General features: G+C 29.1%; 1 protein-coding gene and 1 long non-coding RNA gene across 2 annotated transcripts; both read left to right on the top strand.

The window, feature by feature from the left end:
- Positions 1–7,594: 7,594 nt before the first annotated feature.
- brk (brinker) lies at positions 7,595–9,335 on the top strand. Its single transcript, XM_014419164.3, has one exon. The coding sequence runs from the start codon at positions 7,916–7,918 to the stop codon at positions 8,888–8,890; it is 975 nt and encodes a 324-aa protein (XP_014274650.1). The 5' UTR covers positions 7,595–7,915; the 3' UTR covers positions 8,891–9,335.
- Positions 9,336–11,108: 1,773 nt separating this feature from the next.
- On the top strand, positions 11,109–13,285 carry LOC106679821 (uncharacterized). The gene is made up of 3 exons (XR_001343030.3): positions 11,109–11,437; positions 12,808–12,865; positions 13,031–13,285. It is a non-coding gene; the product is annotated as an uncharacterized lncRNA (long non-coding RNA).
- The last annotated feature ends 2,521 nt before the right edge of the window (positions 13,286–15,806 follow it).

Below are 15,806 nucleotides of genomic sequence, written 5' to 3'. Positions count from 1 at the left end.
TATTACCTATTGCCCACAACTGTGTGGCAGATTGTAATATCTATCAATAAATAAATCTTAATTTAAAAAAAAAAAAATATTAACAACTTGAGGGATGAATAATAACAAATCCAAATTTAAAATTTCAGGAATATTTTCTAAAATAAATTTAAAATTGTTAGGTTGATAGAAATAGCAACCCACGTTTTATTTTCGGACACCAATGTTTAATGAAGAGGAAAGTAAAGAACTCCATTGAAATAAAAGATAGTTAAAAGAAAAAAATATTTATATATTGTAGTTTTAAAAGTTATTCACATAAAATTTATCCAATTGGTTCTTCATTTTCCAACCATACACATACCTAACTTTTAAGAATTGAATATGAATTATATTATATATCTGTTTTTACAAATAAAATTTGAAGTAAGTTACGATCCAATTTACACATAAATTTGGAATTTCAAAAGAAAAATCGCACTATTTTTTTTTTTTTATCTTATCTCTTTTTTTTATGAATGTATCATAAATTAGGTACCTTATTAAAATATATAACTTCTACGAAAATTGTCCCGGGAAGTTAGTACATCAATTCATTTTGGATATTTTCTGAAATTTACTCTTTTTCTAAACATTTTTGGAGAACTGGCCCTATGGGAAATAGCACTCATAAGCAATTTGGGGTTTAATATCCTCATTTCCCAACTTTCTGGATTTTGAATGACAACCCTCATTCACCATAAAAAAGTCTCTGCATGTAATATATTTCATATCAAAGTACTGTGGCCATTGTATATGTATAAAAGTATATGAAATAGGGAGAGGTAACATTTTGATATGATATATGTTTTATAGTACCTATCATATAGGTTTACCATTATATTGGTAACTGTATATAGCTTCTATATAGGTTTACCGCTATTTAGGTATCTGTATATAGGTGCTACATATGTTTACCACTATTTATGTAACTAAATATAGGTGCTGTATAGGTTTACTAATTTTTAGGTAATTGTCTATAGGTGCTATATAGGTTTACCACTATAGAGGTAACTAAATATAGGTGCTATATAGGTTTACCTCATGATCATAAAATTCATGGGCGCCGGTACTACAAAAATACTTTGGGTAGGGTGCAGGTCAGCCCAACGTGAAAACGGTGTTACCTGAAGGGGACTTTAAACCCCATACATGAAAGAATAGTCCAAGCTTCAGTTCACATGGCACAAATACTATCCTAAATGAATGGAAACATAGAGGAGAGAAGTCATGAAATGCAATCAAAATATTTTTTACTAATTGATTTGTAAGAAGATTTTCGCTTTTAAATTAAATCTCAATATTTTCGGTCAAGCGAAGTCTCATTATTATCTGTACCATTTATTAAACTTTTTTAGGAGTTATTTTGAAGTAAATGACTTATGAAATATTAGTGGACTTGGAGGATGAGCAGTCTTTAATCAAGTGTGGGACCAAAGCACTTTTAGGTTTACGAGAGAAATAAACACTGTTAAAATCAATATTTTATAAAAATCTAGTTACAATAAATAGTTTATAAAATATTTGAAAGCTAACATATAGTAAAAAAAAATAAAGTTAAACATTAACAATATCTGGGCATACGGAGTTGAGCTTTGGGGCTCCACTAAACCATCAAAATCTTCCAGAATCCAATCCTTACAGTCCAAAATCCTTAATGCTCCTTACTTTGTCACAAATCAAGTCATCCATCAGGACCTCAATATTCCATATGTTGCCTATTTGGCCAGAACCAGATACCGTTTCTTCCATCTTTTATCATGTCACTATCTCACCTACAGCAAATTTACTTGTTGTATATATGTGTATACAGTTGTAAATAACAATAAATAAATTATTAAAAAAAAAAAATTAACAAGATCGATCACGGGATCTATGGTCCAGAGACATCCAGCATTGGTTTGGAGAAGGCTGAAATGTAGTGTTTTCCCAGATCCGACACCAATAAAAAAAAAAATGTTTAAATAATAAGTCATTAGACTTAAGAGATTATTGTATCTTCATCATTTAATTTGCATCTCAGGGTTCAAAACATTTTGCGCTATTTGTTTTATTTTCCCAAGAGAAAAACCCTTTCTACTTCTTATCTCTTTATTTAATCTTCCAGACAACGTTTTGGATATCCGTCCATTGTCAAGTCCAATCTACAATTTATTATAGGGGTATTCATGATCTTTAGTTTAACATGTTAAAGCGGATGATGGATGACAATTATAATAATGTAATGACAGTTGTCTATTTGCTCATCTTGATTCTCTTCCTCACAAGTTCACAAGATCAACAATACACTCAGTGGCCAAACTTTCACATAACTTCAACTTTTCACTAAATTTAGGCATGTTGTAATAAATTACTTTAGTCAAAACTTAGAACTAAACAATAATATGAAGTCCTGGAAGGAAAGTTTATAAAACAAGTCGCACAGAAAATCCACTAGGAGCTCCTTTGCATTTAAGATTTATCATGACTTCCTGAATCCTATTCTTATAACATTTAACATGGTAAAACATTTTACATTTAACACATCATGAATACCCCTTATGTTAGGAAAAGTTAGATTTTATCAACTTACATTCACTTCTATATTTTTATTATTCAAAATTATATTAACGTATTGTATATTGATAAAAATACTCACTCGAATAGAGAAAAGCTAATTATTTTTTATATAATTTTATCGTTGTCCTGGCGACCAAAACCTGTCAAATTTTTATTCCTGAGACTAGCATTTCACCATAATATTTAACAAATTGTATTGTTTATATATATTGTTTAATTTTATTTTATTTTATCTATTTGCAAACTTCCATCTACCTGCCCTTCTCCTGCTAATTGGACATTTATATATTTTAAAAGGTTTAGCCTAATTTATAGCCGACAAAAATATTACTCGCTGTATTATTTGAATGAGCATAATGATAGACCATCCAGTTATAAAAAAAAAATAGTTAGAAATTATATCCGAAGCCCCTTCCTTGTCCCGCCACGGTACCTGAGATCTTGTCAGTGTTGAAATTTTTCAGTTTCAATTGTCATTGAGAGAACTGGCCGCTACCCTGTTACCGAAACCTTTTTTTTTTCCTCTCCAAGGAGCGCAAGTTCCCCAACTCCACCTCTGGCGTCCCCCCACCACAACCTGTTATCCACAGCTGTAGACGCCAGGATACTTCCATCATCTCCCCTCCCCCGGCCTAGGGCGCCGTGCAGTCTGGGACCACTGGAAGCCTCACCACGCTTTACTAACACAGTATACAGCTCCTACAAAATGGCATAGCGAATATCTTCAAAATTCCAGAAATATTCGATAATATTTTCCAATACATATCCACAACGTGTTAAAATTTGGTTTTAAAAAAGGCAAATATTCTAATTTATATATTTTTGGGAAATTCATTCATTCTTCAAAAAGAGCATCTAGAATGCTTCAGGAGACATATAAATATGGAATCATTCCAAAAATTAATAAACCAAATGTAAAACGAATTAGGAAAAGGAAAAAAACTTTAATCCGCCACATCTTTGCCGATACCGCTACAATTTAGACTTTTTTTCTCAAAATTTAATTACCTTACAATTTTTTTTCTACAGTGGGTGCCAATGCACTTTGAATATTTGCCCTGATTCCAATACTTTCCTTAATTGCATAGTACTCTTAAAAAATAATAACAACTATCATGTGATAAAACCTAAATTGTGTATTAGAAAAGTCCTTCTATCTCATTAATTTTTAAAATTATATTCTCATGTACCTACACTCTCTTTTGTTAAACTAATTAATTAAGCTTTTATATTTATTTTTTTATTATGGGAATGCTACCGACAATGTCTACGACATCAATCGATAGTTGTTCGCTTCAAGTTGCTATAAAACTTAATGTTTACCCTTTCCTCAAGATATTTCCCAAGGTTTTACTTTTACTTACAAAATAAAAAGATCAATTTTGGTATGCCTGTTATTAATTGTATTAGCGACATCTATGCAGCAATTTAACATTCATAAGTAAATAAGTATTGGTTATCTTTGTATAATTAATTTTTTACTCTTGTTGAATGGTCCTATTGTTATGAAACAATGGCGAATTCTGACGTTTTCGGAGGGAGTCCACTAACCTAATCAATAGTTTCAATCTAAAAAATACAGTTTTAATAATATAAATTTTTATGTACAATTTCTTTTTTCAGTTAAAGATATAATCAAGACGCCTATTGTATTTACAGGGAACAGAATGTTTCCAAGAAAAAATAATTTTCGTCTATTTTTGGATCTACTATTGTTACAAAATAGGTTAAATGAATGGTATTTTCGAACACTCCTATGAGTAAAAAGCAAACAAAACATCTGAAGCGGATGCTGATAAGAACTAATAAACGTAATGACTCTTAAAACTGCTTCTTCTCTGTCTATAATAATAAAAAATATTCTTACCTTTTTTTCTGTTCGTTTCAATAATCAGCCATCAGTCTTTAGGCTGTTTACAATATCTTGTTGATTTCTTAAATAAACTAGTACATATAAATATTTCAATTTCTTTTCTACAAGTATATTGAGAAATCAGTAAGTTTGAACATATTTAAATTAAACGGTTGTGGTCCAATGTTGTAAATTAAAAAAATCTTAATGCATCTAAACATTCACACAAATAGGGGCACTATTTCCCTTCTTTAAATACTGCTAAGTAATTTATTTTGAAACATCTTTCATAATTAAAAAAGTTTTTGGAAGAATGCTGCATAATTAAAAAGGTTTTGTCATAAAAAAAAAAAAACGTAAATCAATAGAAAAAGTTTTGTTAATTTTCAAAAAACAATTTTTTTTATTTTAAACAGTTCAGAAATTTAAGAAGGAATGGTAAAACAATTTATTTTCTCTTTTTGGAATATAAAATACTAAAAAGGTTTGTTAATTTTAATAAAAATAATTTCAACTATTCAAGATTGGGCTCCCTACCCATATTGCTATATGGGTACTCGTATTATCATTTCCAACAATTAGGACTTTAAAATTTTTCAGTTAATGCACTGGAATTTTCAAATACTTTTTTAAGTTAAGACTTATATTTTTTAATAGGAAAAAATGTCACAACTGCCGATAGGAGCTTAGAAATAAAAACCTTTACGTTTAAAGTTCGCGTCATTCCAATCCTCCATGTAGTATTAGCTAAAATAACAGCAATTTCGAACTTTGGCGTTGTTGCGGAAAATATTATACATAACTTTATTGGGTTTATACCATTAATATGTATTTTTCTTTTCTAGATTTATTACGACTTCTGTCGCTTATAGCTTTCATACTTTACTGGCTATAGTAACTTATGTCTTTTCATTGACAAGTATGCCTTTATGTCCCACTTTATATTTTTAAAGTGACAAACGGAGAACTTGTTTTTTTCTTAATAATTGAAATGTGAAAATTAAATCAGAGTTCTTCAAAAATTAGATTAAAATTCCATATTTTAATTTGTTTCGAACTGATTCTCGCTACAGGTACCTACCAAAATAAGAAAGAAAACACATAATACTATACATATAGATAATATACAAATATAAAAATACCCATAACGTATCTTAAATGTACAATTTATTTCAATTTTAATTTATTCCACACTTCCTCTTAATATTCTTTGTATCCTATTGTTCATTATTTATTTTCAAAAAACCAAATTTTGGTGCCCAAAATAATCGAGTTCATTATTCCCCCTTGATTTCAATAATATAATTGTTATATTTTTAAAAGATTCATTTACTCATTGCAACAGGTTAGAGCAGGTTGTTCTTGTAACTGATGACGCAGCAGGTGATAAAACGCCACTTGACTCTCCGCACCCTCGAAAATGAAAAAAATAATATCATTAGAGATTGTCTTTAAAATAGGCGATTGAAGTACTCCTACGACCTTTCCTCTGACCCTCAAGGACGCATGAAGAAATTTACCGAAGGAAGATATCTCTTATCTTTGACAAATAACAAGTCACACCTAACAAACAATCTAATTGTTAAATTCATTTCAAAACCTTTTTACTTAAAATAACTCTATAGTTAAAGGATAAAAATCCAAGTAAATTAGTAAAATGAAAATTTAAACTATAAAACACTGTTAGAGGATATATATAAGAGAAGAAACATAAAAAGTTTATATTTTATAATATCAAGTAGTGGAGACTATGTTCTTTATTTAAATTCGAAACCTAAAGAAATCCTTTCAATTCTGCAATAAATACAAAACATAAAATTTAATTGATAGATTGCTAATAGTATAAATTTATATCAATATAAATATAAAATTGAACAAGAAGTATGAATTTAAGAATACCAATAAATTATATTAAGAAGTCCTAAAAATAAAGAAATAAATACTTAATTTTACTTTTAGAAAAGAGTTTCAGTATTCAAATATTTATAAATGGAATGATTTCCCAGAAGTTATTGTTCATGCAATGGTCAACATTCTTTGAAAAACTTTAATTTCGATTTTACTCAACAACTCGACAACTCTAAGCAGAGGTAATTCGGTACTCCCGCTGTTATGATTCTAGTATTTTTTTCTATCCTTTAATTCACGCTTATCCCCTTGAAATATATCCTGAAGGGTTAAAAAAGATGGCAGCGCAGTTAGAAATAGGTAACAACGTAGGAAGAAGTGGTCTGATCTATTACGTGACAGTAGTCACAGCACAAGGCATCGCGTCACGCCCGCTTTGCGTCATTTACTTCAACACCTTAACTTTTAAAATTTAAATAAAATAGTGAGATTATTGATTAAATTATTAATAAAATTTTAAATTAAATTATGCACATTATTGGTATTTTCAACAATTCATTGTAATATTTAAAATTTCCTTCTGTTGGGTTATTTAAAGAAGGAAACATCTCCCACCCTACTGAGAGTAGAGTTATTCCAGAATCTATAGTTCTTAGTTGGTTTTTTTTTATAAACTACATGTAGTAAATTTATTCACTACAACATTGATAGATAATTAAAATAAAAATTGAAGAAGAAAAATAAAGTTTCTTTGTTTTGAAAATAAAAATTTGTTGTGTAAAAATAGTAAAATGACAAGACATCAAAATCAAGACAGCCACAGCTTTTTCAGCTTCAACACTTCATGCATAGTTTAATAAAAAATAATGAAATGCATAATAAGAGCAAGAAGTGATATTGGCACCATATTTTATATGGGGTTTTCAATTAGTATCGTATCAGTATTGCTTAAAAATCCTTCTTGCATTAATAAGCAACTCAAAACTTTTTATACATAAAATATTTTAGATATATCACTTCAGATAAGATTGAACTCTAAATATCAAACAACACATTTAACCTAAATTTAGAATGGCTCAGCAATAGGAAATAAATTTTAGTGGGAAATCTAAAACAACAAAATTGATTTAAAAATGTTATCTGGACAGTTATAGATTTAGTAAACTTATATTGGGGCAGATTGATGATAGGAGAGTACTGTGGACACACAGCCAGATAGTGGTTAGAGTGAGAACGAGAGAAGGAGAGGGAGAGAGGGAGAGCGAGAGAGCGAGAGGCAGTGGAATGTCAGGGAATGTAAAAAACTGTGCTGGTGGGGGAAGGCTGGCGTCGCCCTGTCTAGCGCGGTCACATGTGGGCGACCCCTGTTGCCGGATCTTCTTTTTCAAGGGTCGATATTGAGTAATTAGGAGGCTATAATAGGCATTTAGTGATAATCTAGAATTAGGTGAGTTAGATTATAATAGTAAGTTGAGAATAATAATCGAGCTAAGGTTGGAAATGAAAGAGGTGATAGAGGTGAGAGGGTAGATCTGGCAACAGCGCTCCTTATAACTCGGCCTCACTCCGAGCTGCCGACAGTCAGTGTAGTCGAGGGAGGGGCAGCCGCTAGCACCTCGCTGTCTCTGAACGCACATAATGGCTCACGGTGTCAGGCAAGAGTGGGCGCCATCCCCCAGTAGGACTAGCAAGGAAGGAAAGGGCGGATCTCGAAGAATCTTCTCACCACAGTTCAAATTGCAGGTTTTAGATTCTTACCGCAGGGATTCGGACTGCCGGGGTAATCAGCGTGCCACGGCCAGGAAATACGGAATACATAGAAGACAGATCCAGAAATGGCTACAAATGGAATCAACATTGAGATGTACCGCTTTAGAACAAGGGGAAGCAGTGGCCTTGAACCTCGCTGCGACCAGACAGCTCGACGTCAGCTCTCCGTGTAGTGCGGGCAGTATACCACCCCCTGAACCCTCCTCCCCAGAGCAGAAGACTTCAGACTCAGAAGATGATTTGAGTAGTTCTGGCTCTCTATATTATCAAGATCAGGCCTTAGATTTCACCTGTGCTGCTCTTAGTAGGAAACATTTCTATTCACTTAGCTTTAAATTGCAGGTCATAGATGCATATCACCAGGATTCTGACCAAAGGGCAGTTATGAAAAAGTTCAATATTCACAGGAGGCAACTTCAACAATGGCTTGACGAGGAGGAAGCGTTAAGAAATGAAGCTAAAGCAGAGTGTTTAGACCTGTCTAAGAAACGTAGGCTGGATACTTTCGACTATGAAGATAGTCCCTCCCCGAAGAGGACCTTTATAGATTTGGATGTGCCCGAGCAGCCTTCGAGCGTGCAAGAAACTGCCCTTTGCCTCATCAAGCACCCCACACCTCCCCCAGAAGTAACAAGTTCTGTCGACCTCCTTTACAGGCCATATACGATGTGCTGTCCTATCACGGAACCGTCCCCTTATGACTATCCCCAGTGGAGTAGGCCTTATTACCCATACTATGGTGGGATACACACTTCCTATGTCACCAAGTGGCTACATGATGATGTACACTACTACAAACAAGCGGTAAAAGATATCAATTTGTACACACCATTACATAGTTAGTTGTAATTTTAACAATAACAGCTGTATATTAAGTGCCAAATTTGTATAAAATCATAGTGTTCCTGGTTGAACACATAAATTATTGAGCTGACTGTTTTCGGGAGTGTTCTATTTTTGAAATTGAACTAAAGCTTAGTCTTCCATGATAGACTTAAATATGTGTAAACCAAGCACATTAAAAAAATATATACGCTAAAAACAAATCAAGGTATAAATAACTCAGGATCTTTCTTGTTATTAAAGTGTTCATAATTTAAATGTTGTATATAGTTCAAATTATAGTTTTTATGTTAATAATGTAAATAACTTTATAGATTTTTATTTGTAAATTTTTAACAGTTAGAAAAGTTTAGTTGATTTTTTTATTAAAATTTTAGATTGGAATTGTTCTAAATATAAGTTGAAATTTGTGTTTACTAAAATGTGCCTTAAAAAAGAAAAAAAATGTGCCTTTATAAATTATTTTAAATATGTTAATTTTTAAATAAAATAAATATTTTTTAATTTTATTTTTTTGTTATTCCTTGCCTCTCATCCATTCAGTTTTTATTTGTTTTGATGGAGCAAATTTTGTGATGCATAGAGGAATTTACAATTTTTAAAATAAAGTTAATAAACCAAAACTAATTTTAACCAAAAAATATTATTTTTGTTTTATTTGTTGCTAATAATCCATCTATGGATACTGTATCTAACTGAATATTTAGTCAGGTAAAATGGTAAATCAAAGGTTATCTATTGAGAAATAATTTAAAGATTGCTGTAAATACAATGGTTTATGTGAATGATTATGTACAGCAATTTTACATGAATATTTTCTTTTAAGGAAATATTTAATAAAAATATAAGATTTCACTTTATCATACTGCTGGTTTTTTTGGTTTTTTTAAGAAGAATTATCTAAAGTTTTACATTTGCTTATATGTATTTTTTATTAAAGCTAATGACCACTTTTGCCATTTGGTTCCTTGCTAACCAGCCGAGTATTTTTTTACTTTTCAAAAGATTTATAATAGATATAACTCTTGCCTTAAAATAGTATTTTTACTGTGGAATAAATGTTATCTTAGTTGAATATAAATAAACAAGAATGAATACCTTAATTGTTTGCTAACTACTAACAATGTACTAATAATGTTGGATAAATATTATGATAGTTACTTTAAACATAACATCTACCTCGTTCACTTCACAGAAATTTAAAAAAATTCAATTATTTTTTAGTCATAATACCTTGGAATCGCAATTTAACAAAACTAAGTAATCAATCTGGCAAATCCCTTTAGTTAAATTGCATAAGGTCTCCTTGATAAGTCATTTTATAGAAACACTGTACCGCAATGGAGTAAGTGAAAATCAATTGTCAATCATTTTCAATACAAATAAAGAAATTTGTTGAAAGTCTGTAAATTTTGAATAAGCAAAACCAGGTTTAATATGAACAGTGTATTACATTATAATTTGAAAATATTTATAAGGGTAATAAATTAGTATTGATCTTTTGAGATTGTGTCATGAAATAAATTTTTTTTTTTCGTAAAATATTATCATTTGAGAAGATATTCAAGGGGAACTTATTTTATTTTTCACATAAAATGTACTTATCAAATTTATTTTGACTCATGCACATATACGAAAAGAATGATAGATAAAACCAAATTGTTATGTATAGACCTAAAAAAATCAAATCAGAAATAAAGCATAAAATTTCAAAGGAGAGTTAAGTGGACCTATGACCAAATGTACAAGTGATAAGCAGAAATGAGAAGAGCAATGGATAATGTCTTCAAAACAGATACATGATGTTATTTATTTGCTGTTTTCTTATTCATTTTTGTATACTATTTTCATATAATGTTTTTAAGGTATAGAAATGTCTTTTGGAAAAGTTTTAGTTCAATGGTTAACAATAATGGTTTATGATAGTATTAATATTATATTTATTTAGATTATTAACTAATATATTTATTTAGTACTTCTTGGATAAAAGGATAAGGGAGATATATTTTAAATTTTGGTATAGAAAGTTATTTATCGTGAAATATTTATTTTTTTTTTAATTAAGAAACAATATATGTAATTAAAAAATATCACACAAATACCTATATGTCTCAATCATGTTACTTTCATATTTCAAGGTTAGGTATAAATGTTAGCATACTGTATAGGCTATATTCTTTAATTTGGTAGATCTTCTAATGCAGCTGTAATTATTTTCCAAAACCAGTTACACAACTGAAATCATATGCGATAAACAGGACACTATCAACAGATATTATGAGTATTTGTATTTTTTTTCTTTTTTAACTTAAATATAAACTGAAGGTTCATCAACTGATAAAAACGTATTACTACATTATCAACAGGCATTAGCAATAAGATGATAAAGTCTGCAGTATGCTCTAATAATTTTTTTTTTCCATGTACCCTTTCCATTCCTTTGTCAATGGATAGTGGTGACATACAGATAAAGGCTGATAGTTATACTGTTCTATCTCAAACCAACAATAGATATGTATTAGAAAATAATAAGATCAACTTTAATTGGTAATTAACTAGTTTTGTGTGTGTGTGTATATATGTATAGATAGATAAACAAACTATATAGATAGATAAATAAACTAGCTCAATCTGTGAATATAGAGGATTGCATCTTAATGTATATTTTATGGTTTATAGTGTTATGTAAGGCAAATTTATAAATTGAGTTCACAACAATAGAATCATTCATTCCAATATCATAGAATCATTTATTATCAATATCTTTATATCATCTTCTTTTATTTTCATTTCCTATCATTGAGTGTTCTTTACAGATATTTAAAAAGTATAAACTGACACTAAGCAAAAAATAGATATATTTATCTTGGTAAATGTAAGAACCATTAAAGCTAAATAACATTGCAGGTTCTTCAAAATTATTTTTTAAATCAATACATATTTATTTTATTTATTTGTAAATAAATATAAAGTGGACTTTCTATAGTTGGAAAAAAAATATTTTGATTAATTATTCCTGAACTATCTAATTTTTCATTTGTTAATAATGATTTAAAACTTAGTATACCATATTTTCTTAAATATAATAATCACTGATAAGATTGTTAAAAAAATATTTAAATATTACATGAAAAATCTATAGGCCTAAATGATAAAAAAGTAATAATAACGTGTTATGATCTGAAATCAGTGGTTGAATTAAATTAGAAGCCATAGTAAAAATATCAATATCAATTTTAGAAGAGGAAGCTCACATCAATAAGTACACCATCAGTTTATCAAATCAAAAAAAAAAAACAATGCAAGACTGTTTCTGACTGATGAAGATTGTTATATTAATCAAATCATACCATTGAAATTTTCAAGTGATAAAAAAAAACAAATCGAAAAATTGAACCAACTTTAATTCATCTTCTCAGAATATTATCACAATTATCATATTTTGAATTCTGGACAATTTTTAAAGATTCTTATTATTGCTGATTTAGGTTAACTTATTTACTATGTATTAGTTTCAGTATTTCATCTGCATACATAATTTTATTTTTATTGATATCATAATTTTAACAATTTTTGCTCTAAGTTTTGATTTTTTTATTCAATTTATTAGGGAAAAAATTATTAGACTATAGGGAGTTAATCTTGTTACTACTAACTTTGAAGCTTACTTGAATTTTTTTTTTAGAGAAATGTTTTTGATTAATAGTATCAATTGGTATTGGTATCACCATTTTGAATTTTTTAAATTGGATATCCGATTTATATTCAGGGACCTTGAAAATTCCTAGCAGTTTATTTTCAATAAAATTCATTAATTTAAAATTTATTTCAGCATTTTCAATCCACAATTTTCATATTATTTCGGAATAGCTACTCAGTTATCCACAAGACTGATTGGATCTTTTTGCATATTTCAGCTCATCCAAAAAGCTCAGGATCTAAGGAATCTCTGCAGTCTTCCAGTACTATTGGATGGTAAATCATCAAAATACTTTTCAATTTTTAACTATTGATAACAGTTCTAGTAGAATATTTAATGTCAAGAGCTACAATACTCTGAAAGTATTTAGCAGTTTGTATAAAATTGTAATTTTTGGTAATTTGAATTGAGTACATGAAGTCTTTTTTTTTTTTTTTCAGCCCCCAATGGTGTTGCATTGATAGAGGTAATAGGTGTGGATAGCTTTAGCAACCCCCACCTTTATCAAAACACATCATCATACCTTACCCAACCATACATCACACTTAAATCAAACCAACACACTACAAGGGTGACAAAAAATATTTATATTTAAAACAATTATATGAAATCTTCATAAACTACATTCATCATTTTATTTATATACAAAAAATTGATATTACGAGCATCTGGTAACATTATTTAAAATAGTTTTCTTAGATACAATATTAAGATTATAATATAAATACATTAAGTAATATCATCAAATTCATTGAATTATTACTTCAGGTTTCAAAAACACATTTTTATACTTCAATTAAGAAAGGCGATATCAGCAGAGAGACACAGATCAATTGTCTATATATATTTTTTTTAAACAGTATTTTTCTTATTATCAATAGGTTTTATATTCAATCCAAATTTATCTACCTATAAAAAATGTTTTAGTTATAGAATAACATGTTTACTACAACTGAATTTTTTAAAAATCACTCAAGTTCTTTGGTTGGTTCAGTTTAATTTTTAAAAAATCATACCCGACCCTTTCATCGAATGGCCAAACATAATCTACTTTATATCACATGTCCTTGTGTATTGCTTGTCATATTTTCCAGAATTCCACGACTACATTCATTAGTTAATTTTGATATTTAAGTTCGAAGGGAATAGAGTACTTCTTTAAGGGACTAGATTCTTCAGCCACAGAAAATTACTTTATTAGACCTTTCTATATGAACTAATGGGAAGAGGGGGGAGAATCTCATTTTATGGCTTTTTCAAAGATAAGAGTTTACCTTTATGGGTGAATTTTCAAGAATTCAAAGTTAAATGAATGTGTATATAATCTATTATCAAGAAGGTCTTTTTATTCACAACAATTTATAAAGTATACAAATTTTGATAGTACATTTGAGCTGCAGTGGTCAAGTTGATTGGACATTAACAATGTGAAAATTACATTATAAATTGATAAAGAGATAATAATATGACCCCCAAAAAAATTTTTTTATAAAAAAATAACTTTTAAAATCTCATCAAGGGTTCTCAGATAACTAACTTTAAAGTGAGCTATTTACTCATTACAATTTCGCAATCCATTAGGAATACTAAAATATCGCAACATAGTATATATTGTAACAAAAGTTATAGCAACAAATAAATATTCAGTTAGTAGTTATTTAAAAATTTGAACATTGAAGCTACACATTAAAAGAAACAAAACACAAAATTGGAATGAAAATATATATTTACAAGGATAACATACCAGTACTGGAGCAGAGCATATATTACACATAATGTAATTAAAATATAGCAAAAGAGGATAGATAATATAATGTTAATCATCCCACTGAAGAGATGATAAGATGAAGAAAATTGTCAGCATAACTGAGGTGTTCACTCATCCATTGAAGAGGTGTATCTAATGGAGGTTCTATTCCATGTGTTGTCACTTTCACTGTAACAAACATTAATTTTATGTAAGTGAGACAAAATAGCTGGCACGATTGAAGTGGTATGTATGTTATAATGATTACGGTGATTACAAGGGACCACAGCTTATTTGATTTAAAGAGGTCTAAAAGCAAACTACTGCCAAAAACTACTTAAACCAATTTACAAATCTGATGGGATAATGTTGACATTTATTTTATATAGTGAAAATATTATCGGACTCCAAACAAAATTTAATGAAGTTTTAATTTAAATTATAGGAAAACAATGTTTTATCCCTGACCTCTGCATAGGAGAGATCGTCAACCTGATATTGAAAACTAAATTCACCTTAATTGAATACCTCACTTTTATATATCTATATAATTGGTGATAAGTCATACTGGTACCTAATAAATTATATTACAAATAAATATCCTTCATAATATTTCTCAGCAGCATTAAAAGAAAGATGGATTTATCAAAATATCAAAAGGGTCCGGGTATCAAAGGTTTGAGATCAATCAGACTATTTATTGACTAACTAGAGCTTGAAAGGTCGAATCCAGTTATTTTCATTACCATGAACTAAAGTAGTTAAGTTAGTTTTAAAAAAGTAGTTAATTTTTTTAAGTAAATTATCTTTACCCCCATATTAATTATACCAGTTTAGAAAAGTGCTTTTTGGAGTTACATTGCTAACAAATTTATGCCATGAACCGTTTTAAGTTGTTGCAAATTCAAAGTTTTGTGATTTGAAATAAAAATTGAATTTTTTTATTGAACGAAGCTGTTAAAATAATAAATTAGATTCAATAATAAATAATTTAAACTATTAAAATGTATATTATAAAAATATGACATTATGCGAGTAAACATGTTTTTATAAAGCAGGACTTGACTAGAATTCACTTTCTAAGGAACAGAATCTAATGAACATACGGCCTTGACTGTACTTAAAAAATTCTAATATTTAATATTAATACTACCTGTAACATCAATGGTATTATAAAAATGTTTAGTGATAATAGTTTGTTAATTTTATTGCGTTAAGAATACTCCTATATAATGGAAAGAATAATGAAATGATGTTGACATATGCGATCTTTCTAACTGCACAAAACTTTATAATTATATTGTAGGAAGATAGTAAAGGTGGCAGACTATCTTTCTACAATTTACATCATATGGTCAACTATCTTCTTCCTTTATAATTATATAATTATAATTCAAGATAATCTAGAAAGCTATCAGTGTGATATTTTCAAAATTAAATAAAGGTAAATAAAGTCAGTAGACAAAAAT

Source organism: Halyomorpha halys, unplaced genomic scaffold (genome assembly GCF_000696795.3).
Source record: "Halyomorpha halys isolate HHAL.00 unplaced genomic scaffold, Hhal_1.1 Scaffold223.1, whole genome shotgun sequence".
NCBI lineage: Eukaryota > Metazoa > Arthropoda > Insecta > Hemiptera > Pentatomidae > Halyomorpha > Halyomorpha halys.
Note: the sequence above shows the minus strand (reverse complement) of the source record. Positions and strands in the feature narration are given on the sequence as shown.

Coding starts and splice junctions, on each gene's coding strand:
- brk (XM_014419164.3), top strand. CDS start 7,916: ATGGCTCACGGTGTCAGGCAAGAGTGGGCGCCATCCCCCAGTAGGACT.